Source organism: Ranitomeya imitator, chromosome 7 (genome assembly GCF_032444005.1).
Source record: "Ranitomeya imitator isolate aRanImi1 chromosome 7, aRanImi1.pri, whole genome shotgun sequence".
Taxonomy (NCBI): domain Eukaryota; kingdom Metazoa; phylum Chordata; class Amphibia; order Anura; family Dendrobatidae; genus Ranitomeya; species Ranitomeya imitator.
Window position 1 is genome coordinate 75,517,275 of NC_091288.1, and position 16,681 is coordinate 75,533,955.

At 45.3% G+C, this 16,681-nt stretch overlaps 1 protein-coding gene across 2 annotated transcripts in view; it reads left to right on the plus strand.

The window, feature by feature from the left end:
* Nucleotides 1-1,979: 1,979 nt before the first annotated feature.
* LOC138644753 (voltage-gated delayed rectifier potassium channel KCNH8-like) overlaps nt 1,980-16,681 on the plus strand; it is an 824,668-nt gene continuing 809,966 nt past the window's right edge. The window contains exon 1 of one of the 2 annotated variants that reach the window (XM_069733531.1): nt 1,980-2,594. In XM_069733531.1, the coding sequence (XP_069589632.1) occupies nt 2,519-2,594 (76 nt within the window). In that variant the 5' untranslated portion in view covers nt 1,980-2,518. The remainder of the gene's footprint in view (nt 2,595-16,681) is intronic. The other variant, XM_069733533.1, reaches the window with a different exon arrangement.

Sequence of the window (16,681 nt, forward strand, 5' to 3'; positions counted from 1 at the left end):
GGCAGATGACTCCTAGAGACTACTCAGCCCACGGACAACAGAGAGACGACAAGTGCCGCTGTTTCTCGGTGCCTACGTTGGAGAAGACGACCCTTCAAGTTTTAGTGCTAGTTATTTTCCATTGCTTCCTCCCTGCGAGGAGAACCTGATTCCTGTTATTAAACCCCTCAACTGTTGGTCTGTCTGATCCATGGTGACATACTCAGTACCTGCATACTATTACAGACTGTCTGGGGTGTGCGCCTGGGGAAGAAGCGTGCGTCTGACAGACATCTGAACCATGCGCAGTGTGACCCCAAGCCTCCAGCACGTAGGCAGAGGTTGCATGTCCTCAGCTTTGTTGTTCACGTGAAGTTGAGAAGACAGTGTAAGGGTGCAGTGGTACTCAGTCACATCTCAGTGGGGGTGCTATGAGGAATCAGGGAAGGACACCTCTTGGACTAGGCATATTTACAAGAATATGTAGAGAACATTTTTTGAATAGGTGCAAATTACGATAGACTGAGAACTTCCCCCCAAAATGGGGTTGCCTATAATCAACATTACAAGACAAATGCAGCCATGTAATTAATTTATAGGTGTTGAAACTAATTACAAGTTCCTTTGACAGAGCAACTTTCAATAGATTATATTAATTTTAAATAAACTTTTCCGCTAATAAAGCAACTGGGCGCATACCACAAAAATTTTCTCTTAGCATAGCTGTGTTTTGATTTGCCAGTATTGGAGGAGAAAAAGCAAACAGCCATAGAGAAGTTCTGTGATATACACCCTGATGGTTGAAAGGGTAAATTTACATCTTTATTGCTGACGGGCATTACTTTGGAACGGAGGAGCAAAGAAGAAAAAGAAAACCTGTTCCAGAATCAGTGGAGCAGCACCAATTCAAAGATGTTTAAATTAAAAAAATCCAGTGAAAAGTCCTCTTTAATTACTTCTAGACCACCCAAGACTTTTAATGCTGACTTTCCCATAAACAAGGCAGAGACAGTTTATTACCATCTTTGCCCTCTCGATTGTTCTAGACGCAGTGCTGAACAAGCTAGCTATGCAACTAGAAGGCTACATTTCCACTGTAACCGGGGCCCCCAGTTACAGAGGAAATCATAATTATGAAAAAAAGGATTTCAATATTTAAATGTCCCCCTCCATAAATAAAAATGTATTTTATGATCTTCTATGGGCACAATATATGAAATAATTGACTATTAAAAATAAATTAAAAATAGCTAAAAAAATAAGTGAAAAGCCACTTCCAATCCAAACCATTGTTACTAGCAGTGCCCTTGTCGAAAAAAAATACCGTAACCCTACGTCTGATATATAAAAATAGTTACAGAGAGAGGAACAAATGTTAAAATGTATTTAAGTGCTTCTTTATTATCATAAAAAGGAGTAAAACAGACATATTTCCTTTATTTTACTACTGATATCGGGCAAAATAAAAAAATAAAAAAGAGAGTATGAAATAAATAATTAAGCCACAAGTATCTTGAAAACAGATGCAAAAAATATTTGAATATCTGAGCGAGAAAATTTTGTTTACAGCTCTTTAAACTGCATGTATGAAAAAAAAAACCTAGAAAAAGGGACTGGTGAGGAAGGGGGTAAAATGAGACTGGTGAGGAAGGGGGTAAAATGAGACTGGTGAGGAAGGGGGTAAAATGAGACTGGTGAGGAAGCGGGTAAATAGCCTGGTCCTGAACTGATTCAAATATATGGTGCAAGCCATGAAAGATAGCTGCTGGTGCAAACTGTGTCACAATCCTGATGCTTTTTGTTTGGTAAATATTTTACAAAGTTATTTTCTAATACTGTTCTTTTGTTATATGGGGATATTACAGGCCATTTGCATCTCTATGTCTATCTGTTATATCTAGGCTACCCTGTGTGTGACATAATCCCATCGCTTTCCATCAGTATTTGTCGGGATATAACCTATGATGATGGCACATTGTGGTGTCACCCTTGCAGCAGGCAGAACATGACTGGTTCCTAGTGAGCTAGGTGCCTCAGCTCCTGCCCTGCCCATGTATCCTGCTCTCAGACAGGCTGTTACCTGGGAGCTGCCTCTTCATCTCACTCCCAACCTTCTCCTCCTCTTCCTCCTCCTCCTCCTGCTGGAAACCCACGTGACCCTACATCTGCCAGAGAAGAAGAAAAGAAGAGAATGAGCGCACACAAGGGAATGGGAGCTCCTTCATCCACAGCCAGAATCAGCACCACAGCACTGGAGAGCCTCCTGAAAGGCAGCAGCATCTCCTAGAAGAAGACCTCTTGTACTGACCTGCATTGCTCACAGTAGACCAGACTTGGACTCAACTTTTGTCACTTCCCCTCCCTTTACCTGACATTGTGAAGGAAGAGCCATGCATGACAAGTGGATGTCTTTTTGTCAGAGGAGATCAGGCTGTGGGGGCTGATCTGGACCCATTTCTGACCTCTCTGCTGCTCCTTTGTCCACCCATCTTCCATCCACACTGTGCAGCCAGGCGTGCATGGATTAGCTGCTGGGAAGATGCCTGTAATGAAAGGCTTGCTGGCCCCACAAAACACTTTCTTGGATACTATTGCTACTAGATTCGACGGAACCCGTAAGTGATCCTAAAGACAATGCACGGTCCTAATAACCTAATAATGCCTTCTATTCCTGCAGCCATAGATCTCTTTGCTATGTATCATGCAGCTTTTGGGGCACTTTGCTGCTTCCAACCTGTAGAGATTCTGCTCTTTGTGTAATCTTGCCAATGCACAGTGGTAAGACCTGCTAATGCCCATGTATCAGAAGTTTCCTTACATCTGGACTACAGATTATTAGCGCTTCGACCTGCTCGCTGAGCCTTTCGGTTGCCTTTTTAGTGAATACTATGAATACTAAATCCTCCATTGTGATACCCATCTCTTTATCATCTCATTGTAGTAAACTGGAGTGAACATTTTTTTTCTCTCTTTTTGTCTTTGGGAGAAACTCAATCCCATCTAGTGCATGCAATATTTAACATGGGTGACATGACATGTTTTAACCCATTCATTGCATGCCGCGTTTACCCCAAACTAGAGGTTTCTAGAAGGATGTCTGAATGCAAGAAATGGGCAAAACACTCATTTATAATTCTGATCCAGGGATAAACAGCTAGTAAGAATGATTGAATGGGAAGTGCTGGATAATGTCAGTGCTACACATAGTGTTACATTTGGATGACCCAGTGCAATGGTCATGGCTGGATCTCTGGGAGGAGGGAGGGGAGATTAGGCTTGATACATAGTTATTTGATATTTAATAATCAAATGATAGTTATTGCGTTACATTGCAACCTCAGGACTGGTGCTGAGCATTAACACATTCTTGATTTAATGTCTCTCATATGTCTAGCCTCCCACCCTGTCCTTTTGCCCCAGGGCTGGCTGACTGCCAACAATTTTAGCTGCTTTGAAAAGTACATCAGTGCACAGAGCCTGCTAAACTATTCTACATCTGAGCTCTGACTACTCCAGGGACCCCTCAGTATACAGCTGGTGAGCAGATTTCTGCAATGTAATTATTGAAGCAATGATAAATGCCTATCTGGGAAGTGTGATTAATGTGGATAATGAGATCAAACAGATAGCTTGTGATCTTTATTCCATGCGTGTCCAGGAAGACGAGTACACATTCTGTGGATACGTATCCTCCTGATACTGTTCAATTTCATCCCCCAAGTAATCCTTTTCTCCTGCTCTTGGGTTTTTGCTTCTAAGCTGTAAATTCAGCACCATGGACAGAGGAGTAGTCCCTCATTCCCATAGTGTTGATGGCTGCCTGATTTGGGCACATCGACTGGACACTAGTGGCATGCATTAGAAAGCTGGTTTATTCCAAGAAATCAGCAACCACAAACCTTTCGAACAAACGCACAAAGGTTTCATGTTAATGAAACTGATTGCATAAGGAAATGATCAACTTATCCTGAGATATCCTCAATGCGCACAACTCCCCGGGAACCTGAGCCCTATGGAAATCACATGGAAATGTGACTTTACTTACCGTAGTTTATCTAGCAAAGATTTCCAAATACGTTGTTATGTTCTGTGTCTATACAAAGATGGAAGAACACAACAATGTAGCAAGTGACTGTGTCCAGAAGGTTGCGTGTAAATACATGATTGCATTGCGGGTGTCACAGTTGGGTCTCCAGCTATTGAACTGCTTAGAGATTAATAGTGTTCCAGGTTGGACACATTTGTTTGGTCCCCGATTAAGCCAAATGAATGGGATACGATTGCCCGCAGAAAGAGTTGGACAAAGAAATGACAAATCTTAGTGATTTATTCATGCGTACAACCTCAACTTTAAATGAAACGCCGCCAGAGGGGAAAACAAATTAAAATGCAAAAGAAGCTGTGAATTGTGTTAGGAGGGAACATGATTTCGCTTGCAATTTTGCATCACTCTGAACATATATTGATGTTTTGTTTAATATTTTGGGCTCACGATAAAGCACGTATTTGGCAATCAAGCGTCGTCTGAAAGGTTTAGAATGCAGTGAAAAAGATTTGACAGTTGGAGGCAGTGTTGAAATGATGTTTCATGTCTTCTTGATTTTTCTAGAGTTCAGTCTGTGGCTGGATGATATCAAAGTCACAAAGCAGGAGAATCTTCATTCACTTAACAAAACCAGTGATCCAAACAAAGACAATCGGCTTCATACTGTGACACTAAGCGCACGCGTCACCCCTACAATATGATTCATGGTTTGATTGGTAATTAATACATTGTAATGGGCACAGTTTGATTTGTAAATCAAAATTCTCCCTTTCACTCACACTTTCTAAGTAGATTATGTAGAAAGTGATTGATCTTACATTACTTTATTGCAAATATTAATTGGAAAAGTGTTGTGTCTTTGCGTAAATAAATGACAAAGAACACAAATGCTGGTACATCAAAATATTTACTGACCAATGAAGGGTTAAATACGCCTCTACTATTTCCATTTTTTTTTTGTAATGTCTGATTTGCCTGGACATTCTCCGGAAAAGTGTTTGCATACAACACTTGCTTGCGACCAGAGGGTAAGGTAAAATAGTAGGTGGCACAGAGACACTGGCTCTTTACTGAAATCCAACAATTAGTGATGAGTCAACGTGCTCAGATAAGGTGTTATCTGAGCATGCTCGGGTGCTAACCAAGTAACTTCGGCGTGCTCGAATAATATGTTTGAGTCCCCGCGGCTGCAAGTCTGATGGCTGTTCGACACCGCAACACCTGCAGGGATTGTCTAACAAACAGGGAATCCCTACATGTGATGTGGCTGTCTATCAGCCGCAACAAATGCAGCCGCGGGGACTCGAACATATTTTTTGAGGACGCCGAAGACACTCACTTAGCACACGAGCACATTCGCTCATCACTACTAATAATGTAAAAATGGGTCCAACCATACCACATAAAGATCCACTGGTAGACACAGGCAGAAAAGGGCCCCTGTGCAAGGACAACACGTAATCCTTGCAGTCCAATAACTCATCATGATACACAGTTCTTCCTGCTTTGGAGGTGGTAGTGGACCCCTTACCTCTTGGGCCCCTGTGCAAGGACAACACATGTGATCCTTGCAGTCCAATAGCATCATAATTCACAGTTCTTCCTGCTTTGGAGGTGGTAGTGAACCCCTTACCTCTTGGGCCCTGTGCAAGGACAACACATGGACTCCTTGCAGACCAATAGCATCATAATGCACAGTTCTTCCTGCTTTGGAGGTGGTAGTGGACCCCTTACCTCTTGGGCACCTGAGCAAGGATAACACATGGGCTCCTTGCAGTCCAATAACTCATCATAATACACAGTTCTTCCTGCTTTGGAGGTGGTAGTGGACCCCTTACCTCTTGGGCCCTGTGCAAGGACAACACATGGACTCCTTGCAGACCAATAGCATCATAATACACAGTTCTTCCTGCTTTGGAGGTGGTAGTGGACCCCTTACCTCTTGGGCCCCTGTGCAAGGACAACACATGTGATCCTTGCAGTCCAATAACTCATCATGATACACAGTTCTTCCTGCTTTGGAGGTGGTAGTGGACCCCTTACCTCTTGGGCCCCTGAGCAAGGACAACACATGGGATCCTTGCAGTCCAACAGCATCATAATGCACAGTTCTTCCTGCTTTGGAGGTGGTAGTGGACCCCTTACCTCTTGGGCCCTGTGCAAGGACAACACATGGACTCCTTGCAGACCAATAGCATCATAATACACTGTTCTTCCTGCTTTGGAGGTGGTAGTGGACCCCCTTACCTCTTGGGCCCCTGAGCAAGGACAACACATGGGATCCTTGCAGTCCAATAGCATCATAATACACAGTTCTTCCTGCTTTGGAGGTGGTAGTGGACCCCTTACCTCTTGGGCACCTGAGCAAGGATAACACATGGGCTCCTTGCAGTCCAATAACTCATCATAATACACAGTTCTTCCTGCTTTGGAGGTGGTAGTGGACCCCTTACCTCTTGGGCCCTGTGCAAGGACAACACATGGACTCCTTGCAGACCAATAGCATCATAATACACTGTTCTTCCTGCTTTGGAGGTGGTAGTGGACCCCCTTACCTCTTGGGCCCCTGAGCAAGGACAACACATGGGATCCTTGCAGTCCAATAGCATCATAATACACAGTTCTTCCTGCTTTGGAGGTGGTAGTGGACCCCGTTACCTCTTGGGCCCCTGAGCAAGGACAACACATGGGATCCTTGCAGTCCAATAGCATCATAATGCACAGTTCTTCCTGCTTTGGAGGTGGTAGTGGACCCCTTACCTCTTGGGCCCCTGAGCAAGGATAACACATGGGCTCCTTGCAGTCCAATAGCATCATAATACACAATTCTTCCTGCTTTGGAGGTGGTAGTGGACCCCGTTACCTCTTGGGCCCCTGAGCAAGGACAACACATGGGATCCTTGCAGTCCAATAGCATCATAATACACAGTTCTTCCTGCTTTGGAGGTGGTAGTGGACCCCTTACCTCTTGGGCCCTGAGCAAGGACAATACATGGGCTCCTTGCAGTCCGGTAGCATCATAATGCACAGTTCTTCCTGCTTTGGAGGTGGTAGTGGACCCCTTACCTCTTGGGCCCCTGTGCAAGGACAACACATGGGCTCCTTGCAGTCCAATAGCATCATAATACACAGTTCTTCCTGCTTTGGAGGTGGTAGTGGACCCCTTACCTCTTGGGCCCCTGTGCAAGGACAACACATGGGATCCTTGCAGTCCAATAGCATCATAATGCACAGTTCTTCCTGCTTTGGAGGTGGTAGTGGACCCCTTACCTCTTGGGCCCCTGAGCAAGGACAACACGTGGGATCCTTGCTTTCCAATAGCATCATAATACACAGTTCTTCCTGCTTTGGAGGTGGTAGTGGACCCCGTTACCTCTTGGGCCCCTGAGCAAGGACAACACATGGGATCCTTGCAGTCCAATAGCATCATAATGCACAGTTCTTCCTGCTTTGGAGGTGGTAGTGGACCCCTTACCTCTTGGGCCCCTGAGCAAGGATAACATATGGGCTCCTTGCAGTCCAATAACTCATCATAATAAACAGTTCTTCCTGCTTTGGAGGTGGTAGTGGACCCCTTACCTCTTGGGCCCCTGAGCAAGGACAATACATGGGATCCCTGCAGACCAGTCGCATCATAATAAACAGTTCTTCCTGCTTTGGAGGTGGTAGTGGACCCCTTACCTCTTGGGCCCTGAGCAAGGACAATACATGGGCTCCTTGCAGTCCGGTAGCATCATAATGCACAGTTCTTCCTGCTTTGGAGGTGGTAGTGGACCCCTTACCTCTTGGGCCCCTGTGCAAGGACAACACATGGGCTCCTTGCAGTCCAATAGCATCATAATACACAGTTCTTCCTGCTTTGGAGGTGGTAGTGGACCCCTTACCTCTTGGGCCCCTGTGCAAGGACAACACATGGGCTCCTTGCAGTCCAATAGCATCATAATACACAGTTCTTCCTGCTTTGGAGGTAGTAGTGGACCCCTTACCTCTTGGGCCCCTGTGCAGGGACAACACATGGGCTCCTTGCAGTCCAAAAGCATCATAATACACAGTTTTTCCTGCTTTGGAGGTGGTAGGGGACCCCTTACCTCTTGGGCCCCTGTGCAAGGACAACACATGGGCTCCTTGCAGTCCAATAGCTTCATAATACACAGTTCTTCCTGCTTTGGAAGTGGTAGTGGACCCCTTACCTCTTGGGCCCCTGTGCAAGGACAACACATGGGCTCCTTGCAGTCCAATAGCATCAGAGTACACAGTTCTTCCTGCTTTGGAGGTGGTAGCGGACCCCCTTACCTCTTGGGCCCCTGAGCAAGGACAATACATGGGATCCCTGCAGACCAGTCGCATCATAATACACATTTCTTCCTGCTTTGGAAGTGGTAGTGGACCCCCTTGCCTCTTGGGCCCCTGTGCAAGGACAACACATGGGCTCCTTGCAGTCCGGTAGCATCATAATGCACAGTTCTTCCTGCTTTGGAAGTGGTAGTGGACCCCCTTACCTCTTGGGCCCCTGAGCAAGGACAACACATGGGATCCTTGCAGTTCAATAGCATCATAATACACAGTTCTTCCTGCTTTGGAGGTGGTAGGGGACCCCTTACCTCTTGGGCCCCTGTGCAAGGACAACACATGGGCTCCTTGCAGTCCAATAGCATCATAATACACAGTTCTTCCTGCTTTGGAAGTGGTAGTGGACCCCTTACCTCTTGGGCCCCTGTGCAAGGACAACACATGGGCTCCTTGCAGTCCAATAGCATCAGAGTACACAGTTCTTCCTGCTTTGGAGGTGGTAGCGGACCCCCTTACCTCTTGGGCCCCTGAGCAAGGACAATACATGGGATCCCTGCAGACCAGTCGCATCATAATACACATTTCTTCCTGCTTTGGAGGTGGTAGTGGACCCCTTACCTCTTGGGCCCTGAGCAAGGACAATACATGGGCTCCTTGCAGTCCGGTAGCATCATAATGCACAGTTCTTCCTGCTTTGGAGGTGGTAGTGGACCCCTTACCTCTTGGGCCCCTGTGCAAGGACAACACATGGGCTCCTTGCAGTCCAATAGCATCATAATACACAGTTCTTCCTGCTTTGGAGGTGGTAGTGGACCCCTTACCTCTTGGGCCCCTGTGCAAGGACAACACATGGGCTCCTTGCAGTCCAATAGCATCATAATACACAGTTCTTCCTGCTTTGGAGGTAGTAGTGGACCCCTTACCTCTTGGGCCCCTGTGCAGGGACAACACATGGGCTCCTTGCAGTCCAAAAGCATCATAATACACAGTTTTTCCTGCTTTGGAGGTGGTAGGGGACCCCTTACCTCTTGGGCCCCTGTGCAAGGACAACACATGGGCTCCTTGCAGTCCAATAGCATCATAATACACAGTTCTTCCTGCTTTGGAAGTGGTAGTGGACCCCTTACCTCTTGGGCCCCTGTGCAAGGACAACACATGGGCTCCTTGCAGTCCAATAGCATCAGAGTACACAGTTCTTCCTGCTTTGGAGGTGGTAGCGGACCCCCTTACCTCTTGGGCCCCTGAGCAAGGACAATACATGGGATCCCTGCAGACCAGTCGCATCATAATACACATTTCTTCCTGCTTTGGAAGTGGTAGTGGACCCCCTTACCTCTTGGGCCCCTGTGCAAGGACAACACATGGGCTCCTTGCAGTCCGGTAGCATCATAATGCACAGTTCTTCCTGCTTTGGAAGTGGTAGTGGACCCCCTTACCTCTTGGGCCCCTGAGCAAGGACAACACATGGGATCCTTGCAGTTCAATAGCATCATAATACACAGTTCTTCCTGCTTTGGAGGTGGTAGGGGACCCCTTACCTCTTGGGCCCCTGTGCAAGGACAACACATGGGATCCTTGCAGTCCAATAGCATCATAATACACAGTTCTTCCTGCTTTGGAAGTGGTAGTGGACCCCTTACCTCTTGGGCCCCTGTGCAAGGACAACACATGGGCTCCTTGCAGTCCAATAGCATCAGAGTACACAGTTCTTCCTGCTTTGGAGGTGGTAGCGGACCCCCTTACCTCTTGGGCCCCTGAGCAAGGACAATACATGGGATCCCTGCAGACCAGTCGCATCATAATACACATTTCTTCCTGCTTTGGAAGTGGTAGTGGACCCCCTTACCTCTTGGGCCCCTGTGCAAGGACAACACATGGGCTCCTTGCAGTCCGGTAGCATCATAATGCACAGTTCTTCCTGCTTTGGAAGTGGTAGTGGACCCCCTTACCTCTTGGGCCCCTGAGCAAGGACAACACATGGGATCCTTGCAGTTCAATAGCATCATAATACACAGTTCTTCCTGCTTTGGAGGTGGTAGTGGACCCCTTACCTCTTGGGCCCCTGTGCAAGGACAATACATGGGATCCCTGCAGACCAGTCGCATCATAATACACAGTTCTTCCTGCTTTGGAGGTGGTAGTGGACCCCGTTACCTCCAGGGCCCCTGTGCAAGGACAACACATGGGATCCTTGCAGTCCAATAGCTCACATAATACACAGTTCTTCCTGCTTTGGAGGTGGTAGTGGACCCCGTTACCTCCAGGGCCCCTGTGCAAGGACAATACATGGGATCCTTGCAGACCAATAGCATCATAATACACTGTTCTTCCTGCTTTGGAGGTGGTAGTGGACCCCATTACCTCTTGGGCCCCTGTGCAAAGACAACACATGTGATCCTTGCAGACCAATAGCATCATAATACACAGTTCTTCCTGCTTTGGAGGTGGTAGTGGACCCCATTACCTCTTGGGCCCCTGTGCAAGGACAACACATGGGATCCTTGCAGACCAATAGCATCATAATACACAGTTCTTCCTGCTTTGGAGGTGGTAGTGGACCCCTTACCTCCAGGGCCCCTGTGCAAGGACAACACATGGGATCCTTGCAGTCCAATAGCTCACATAATACACAGTTCTTCCTGCTTTGGAGGTGGTAGTGGACTCCGTTACCTCCAGGGCCCCTGTGCAAGGACAACACATGGGATCCTTGCAGACCAATAGCATCATAATACACTGTTCTTCCTGCTTTGGAGGTGGTAGTGGACCCCATTACCTCTTGGGCCCCTGTGCAAAGACAACACATGTGATCCTTGCAGACCAATAGCATCATAATACACAGTTCTTCCTGCTTTGGAGGTGGTAGTGGACCCCATTACCTCTTGGGCCCCTGTGCAAGGACAACACATGGGATCCTTGCAGACCAATAGCATCATAATACACAGTTCTTCCTGCTTTGGAGGTGGTAGTGGACCCCTTACCTCCAGGGCCCCTGTGCAAGGACAACACATGGGATCCTTGCAGTCCAATAGCTCACATAATACACAGTTCTTCCTGCTTTGGAGGTGGTAGTGGACTCCGTTACCTCCAGGGCCCCTGTGCAAGGACAACACATGGGATCCTTGCAGACCAATAGCATCATAATACACTGTTCTTCCTGCTTTGGAGGTGGTAGTGGACCCCATTACCTCTTGGGCCCCTGTGCAAGGACAATACATGGGATCCTTGCAGACCAATAGCATCATAATACACTGTTCTTCCTGCTTTGGAGGTGGTAGTGGACCCCTTACCTCTTGGGCCCCTGTGCGGCTGCAGAGGTTGCACCTATGATACAGTGGGGCAAAAAAGTATTTAGTCAGTCAGCAATAGTGCAAGTTCCACCACTTAAAAAGATGAGAGGCGTCTGTAATTTACATCATAGGTAGACCTCAACTATGGGAGACAAACTGAGAAAAAAAAATCCAGAAAATCACATTGTCTGTTTTTTTATCATTTTTTTGCATATTATGGTGGAAAATAAGTATTTGGTCAGAAACAAACAATCAAGATTTCTGGCTGTCACAGACCTGTAACTTCTTCTTTAAGAGTCTCCTCTGTCCTCCACTCATTACCTGTAGTAATGGCACCTGTTTAAACTTGTTATCAGTATAAAAAGACACCTGTGCACACCCTCAAACAGTCTGACTCCAAACTCCACTATGGTGAAGACCAAAGAGCTGTCAAAGGACACCAGAAACAAAATTGTAGCCATGCACCAGGCTGGGAAGACTGAATCTGCAATAGCCAACCAGCTTGGAGTGAAGAAATCAACAGTGGGAGCAATAATTAGAAAATGGAAGACATACAAGACCACTGATAATCTCCCTCGATCTGGGGGTCCGCACAAAATCCCACCCCGTGGGGTCAGAATGATCACAAGAACGGTGAGCAAAAATCCCAGAACCACGCGGGGGGACCTAGTGAATGAACTGCAGAGAGCTGGGACCAATGTAACAAGGCCTACCATAAGTAACACACTACGCCACCATGGACTCAGATCCTGCAGTGCCAGACGTGTCCCACTGCTTAAGCCAGTACATGTCCGGGCCCGTCTGAAGTTTGCTAGAGAGCATTTGGATGATCCAGAGGAGTTTTGGGAGAATGTCCTATGGTCTGATGAAACCAAACTGGAACTGTTTGGTAGAAACACAACTTGTCGTGTTTGGAGGAAAAAGAATACTGAGTTGCATCCATCAAACACCATACATACTGAAAAGCATGGTGGTGGAAACATCATGCTTTGGGGCTGTTTCTCTGCAAAGGGGCCAGGACGACTGATCCTGGTACATGAAAGAATGAATGGGGCCATGTATCGTGAGATTTTGAGTGCAAACCTCCTTCCATCAGCAAGGGCATTGAAGATGAAACGTGGCTGGGTCTTTCAACATGACAATGATCCAAAGCAAACCGCCAGGGCAACGAAGGAGTGGCTTCGTAAGAAGCATTTCAAGGTCCTGGAGTGGCCTAGCCAGTCTCCAGATCTCAACCCTATAGAAAATCTTTGGAGGGAGTTGAAAGTCCGTGTTGCCAAGCGAAAAGCCAAAAACATCACTGCTCTAGAGGAGATCTGCATGGAGGAATGGGCCAACATACCAACAACAGTGTGTGGCAACCTTGTGAAGACTTACAGAAAACGTTTGACCTCTGTCATTGCCAACAAAGGATATATTACAAAGTATTGAGATGAAATTTTGTTTCTGACCAAATACTTCTTTTCCACCATAATATGCAAATAAAATGTTAAAAAAACAGACAATGTGATTTTCTGGATTTTTTTTTCTCAGTTTGTCTCCCATAGTTGAGGTCTACCTATGATGTAAATTACAGATGCCTCTCATCTTTTTAAGTGGTGGAACTTGCACTATTGCTGACTGACTAAATACCACTGTATGTCCGCCCCCATACACATCACATGCTTAGTACCCTCCACTTACTCTTAAGATTATGAGATTATTTTTTTTACAGAAATTTTACCAACTGGAATTTACCTCTATTCTTTTGAATGTGATTGTTTTGGAGGTAAGAACATGCCCTCAGATGAGTGAAACTTCCACAGCGAATCTGCACTGTTTTAGTTCACCCCTACAGTTACAGACACGATGGCATGGGAGTAGCTGGAGAATTCTCAGGAAGTGGCATCTACATCCATTTGGTGTGTTTCACTTGGCTCAGCAGTAAGAACGACTACTGCGCGGCACTGCCAAGTAGAAGGAAGCTTTAGGGTATGTGCACACGATGCAGATTTAGTGCAGAACTGCTGCAGATTTTTCTGCAGCAGAAACGCTGCAGAACTGCACTGTGATCACAGTACAATGTAAATCAATGGGAAAAAAAAAAGCTGTGCACATGGTGCAGAAAAATCTGCGCAGAAACGCTGCAGTTTTCAAAGAAGTGCCTGTCACTTCTTTTGTGCAGTTCTGCAGCGTTTCTGCACCCCTCCATAATAGAAATCTGCAGGTGCGTTTTTGATGCGTTTTTCATGCGTTTTTGATGCGTTTTTCATGCGTTTTTGATGCGTTTTTCATGCGTTTTTTGTGCAGATTTGTGCTCAAAAAACGCATAAAAAACGCATCAAAAACGCATAAAAAATGCACCTGCAGATTCTGCCAGGAGATGCAGATTTAGTGCAGAACTGCAGCAGATTTTTCTGCACTAAATCTGCATCGTGTGCACATACCCTTACAGTCTTCAGCTGGACTACTGACAGGACCACAGGAAATATGCTCCTAGCATTTGGCTCCCAAATTATGTCATAAAATTTTCCATTTTGGAATTTACATTTTAATTATTCAGAACCTGAATTCTTCATTACTGAAATCATATGTTAAATAATTCACTTTATACTGCATAGAATTGTTGACATTATCCGGTAAATATTGTGTAGAAAGTTGGTTATAACTTTTCACTTATTTTTCAGAGCAAAGATTAAAAAAAAAAGATTAACATCGCTTTGAGGAGTCACCGTTGTTTTAATTGCTCATTTATAAATCAATAGTAAACGTGAAGATTAGAAACTGCGTAATGTATCTTATCAGAGAAATCTGCCTCTTTCTCCTCCTGGACTGATCTTTCATTTTCAAAATCCTCAAATCACAGGAAAAATCTGTCTTCAGACCTTCCCGTTACTGAGACAAGAAGAAATGGAAGTTGCTGATCATAAAGTTCTATGGAACCTGCAGCAGAATATCTGTATCTAACCCCTCCCTCTCTCCATAGAACTTTATGAGCACCAATTGTCGTCTCCTATCTCTGTAGTTGGAAAGCATGCTGTCACTAAATACAAACTTTACCAATGAATTGAGAATCAGAGTTAAAGATCAGTACGTGGGGATAAAGAAGCAGATTTCCCTGATAAGATATATTACAAAGTTGTTTATTTTCATGTGTACTATTGATTTATGAAATAAGAATGCATACTTTTTGAGACACCATCATGTCTTCTTAACCCCTTCATGACCAGGGGATTTTTCGTTTTTCCGTGTTCGTTTTTTGCTCCCCTCCTTCCCAGAGCCATAACTTTTTTATTTTTCTGTCAATTTGGCCATGTGAGGGCTTATTTTTTGCGGGACGAGTTGTACTTTTGAATGACATCATTGGTTTTAGCATGTCGTGTACTAGAAAACGGGAAAAAAATTCCAAGTGCAGTGAAATTGCAAAAAAAGTGCAATCACACACTTGTTTTTTGTTTGGCTTTTTTGCTAGGTTCACTAAATGCTAAAACTGACCTGCCATTATGATTCTCCAGGTCATTACGAGTTCATAGACACCAAACATGACTAGGTTATTTTTTATCTAAGTGCTGAAAAAAAATTCCAAACTTTGCTAAAAAAAAAAAAAAAAAAATTGCGCCATTTTCCGATACTCGTAGCGTCTCCATTTTTCATGGTCTGGGGTCGGTTGAGGGCTTATTTTTTGCGTGCCGAGATGACGTTTTTAATGATAGCATTTCGGTGCAGATACGTTCTTTTGATCGCCCGTTATTGCATTTTAATGCAATGTCGCGGCGACCAAAAAAACGTAATTCTGGCGTTTTGAATTTTTTTCCCGCTACGCTGTTTAGCGATCAGGTTAATACTTTTTTTTAATTGATAGATCGGGCGATTCTGAGCGCGGCAATACCAAATATGCGTAGATTTGATATTTTTTTTATTGATTTATTTTGATTGGGGCGAAAGGGGGGTGATTTAAACTTTTATGTTTTTTTTATTTTTTTCACATTTTTTTAAACTTTTTTTTTAACTTTTGCCATGCTTCAATAGCCTCCATGGGAGGCTAGAAGCAGGCACAGCACGATCGCCTCTGCTACATAGCAGCGATCTGCTGATCGCTGCTATGTAGCAGAATTACACGTGTGCTGTGAGCGCCGACCACAGGGTGGCGCTCACAGCGACGGGCAATCAGTAACCATAGAGGTCTCTAGGAGACGCATCGCCGACCCCCGATCATGTGACGGGAGTCGGCGATGACGTCATTTCCGGCCGCCCGGCCGGAAGCGGTAGTTAAATGCCGCTGTCTGCGTTTGACAGCGGCATTTAACTAGTTAATAGGTGCGGGCAGATCGCGATTCTGCCCGCACCTATTACGGGCACATGTCAGCTGTTCAAAACAGCTGACATGTCCCGGCTTTGGTGCGGGCTCACCGCGGAGCCCTGCATCAAAGCAGGGGAGCCGGCATCGGACGGTATAGTACGTCGGATGCCGGTAAGGGGTTAAAGTGACAGAGTCCATTATCTTGAGCTTTAGCTCTTGTTAAAGGACAAGTCATATTACATGGAAAAGTATTCACTCTTTCACAACTGAAACCTGAAACAATGGCATCTGTGTTTTGCATGAATTGAGCACACAATGTATGTTGTACCTAATGTACATATTTATTAAGTTACCATCTGTGCTTGGTAATACAGACGCTCTCTGCTACATCATAATGCTGCATTACCATTGTTTTGATCACTATCTTTTGTAGCTTAGTAACACAATGATATATATTTATAAGCATGCATCAAATGTCACACTTCTCTCTCTGCAATTTGTGCCGTCTCACGGCCGCGCCGTCGATTCTACGTTTACATTGATTCCTGTGTTTCGCATCGCATACAATGCCTAAATCACTGACTGATAGTATGTATACGGCTTATGAGCAATTTCCATTTCTAGTCTTGTGCCTAGAGAACTGCACATATGCCGTAGGCTGTCATCCTTTGTAGTTCTCCAGCGTGTGGGTTCTCCGGAGATGTATGGGAAGGGATGGGGTTTTACAAATCTGTTCGCCGGAAATCCAAGCACAAAGTAAATAGTCAGATTTGCCCATTGTGATACTGTAATCCTACCGAT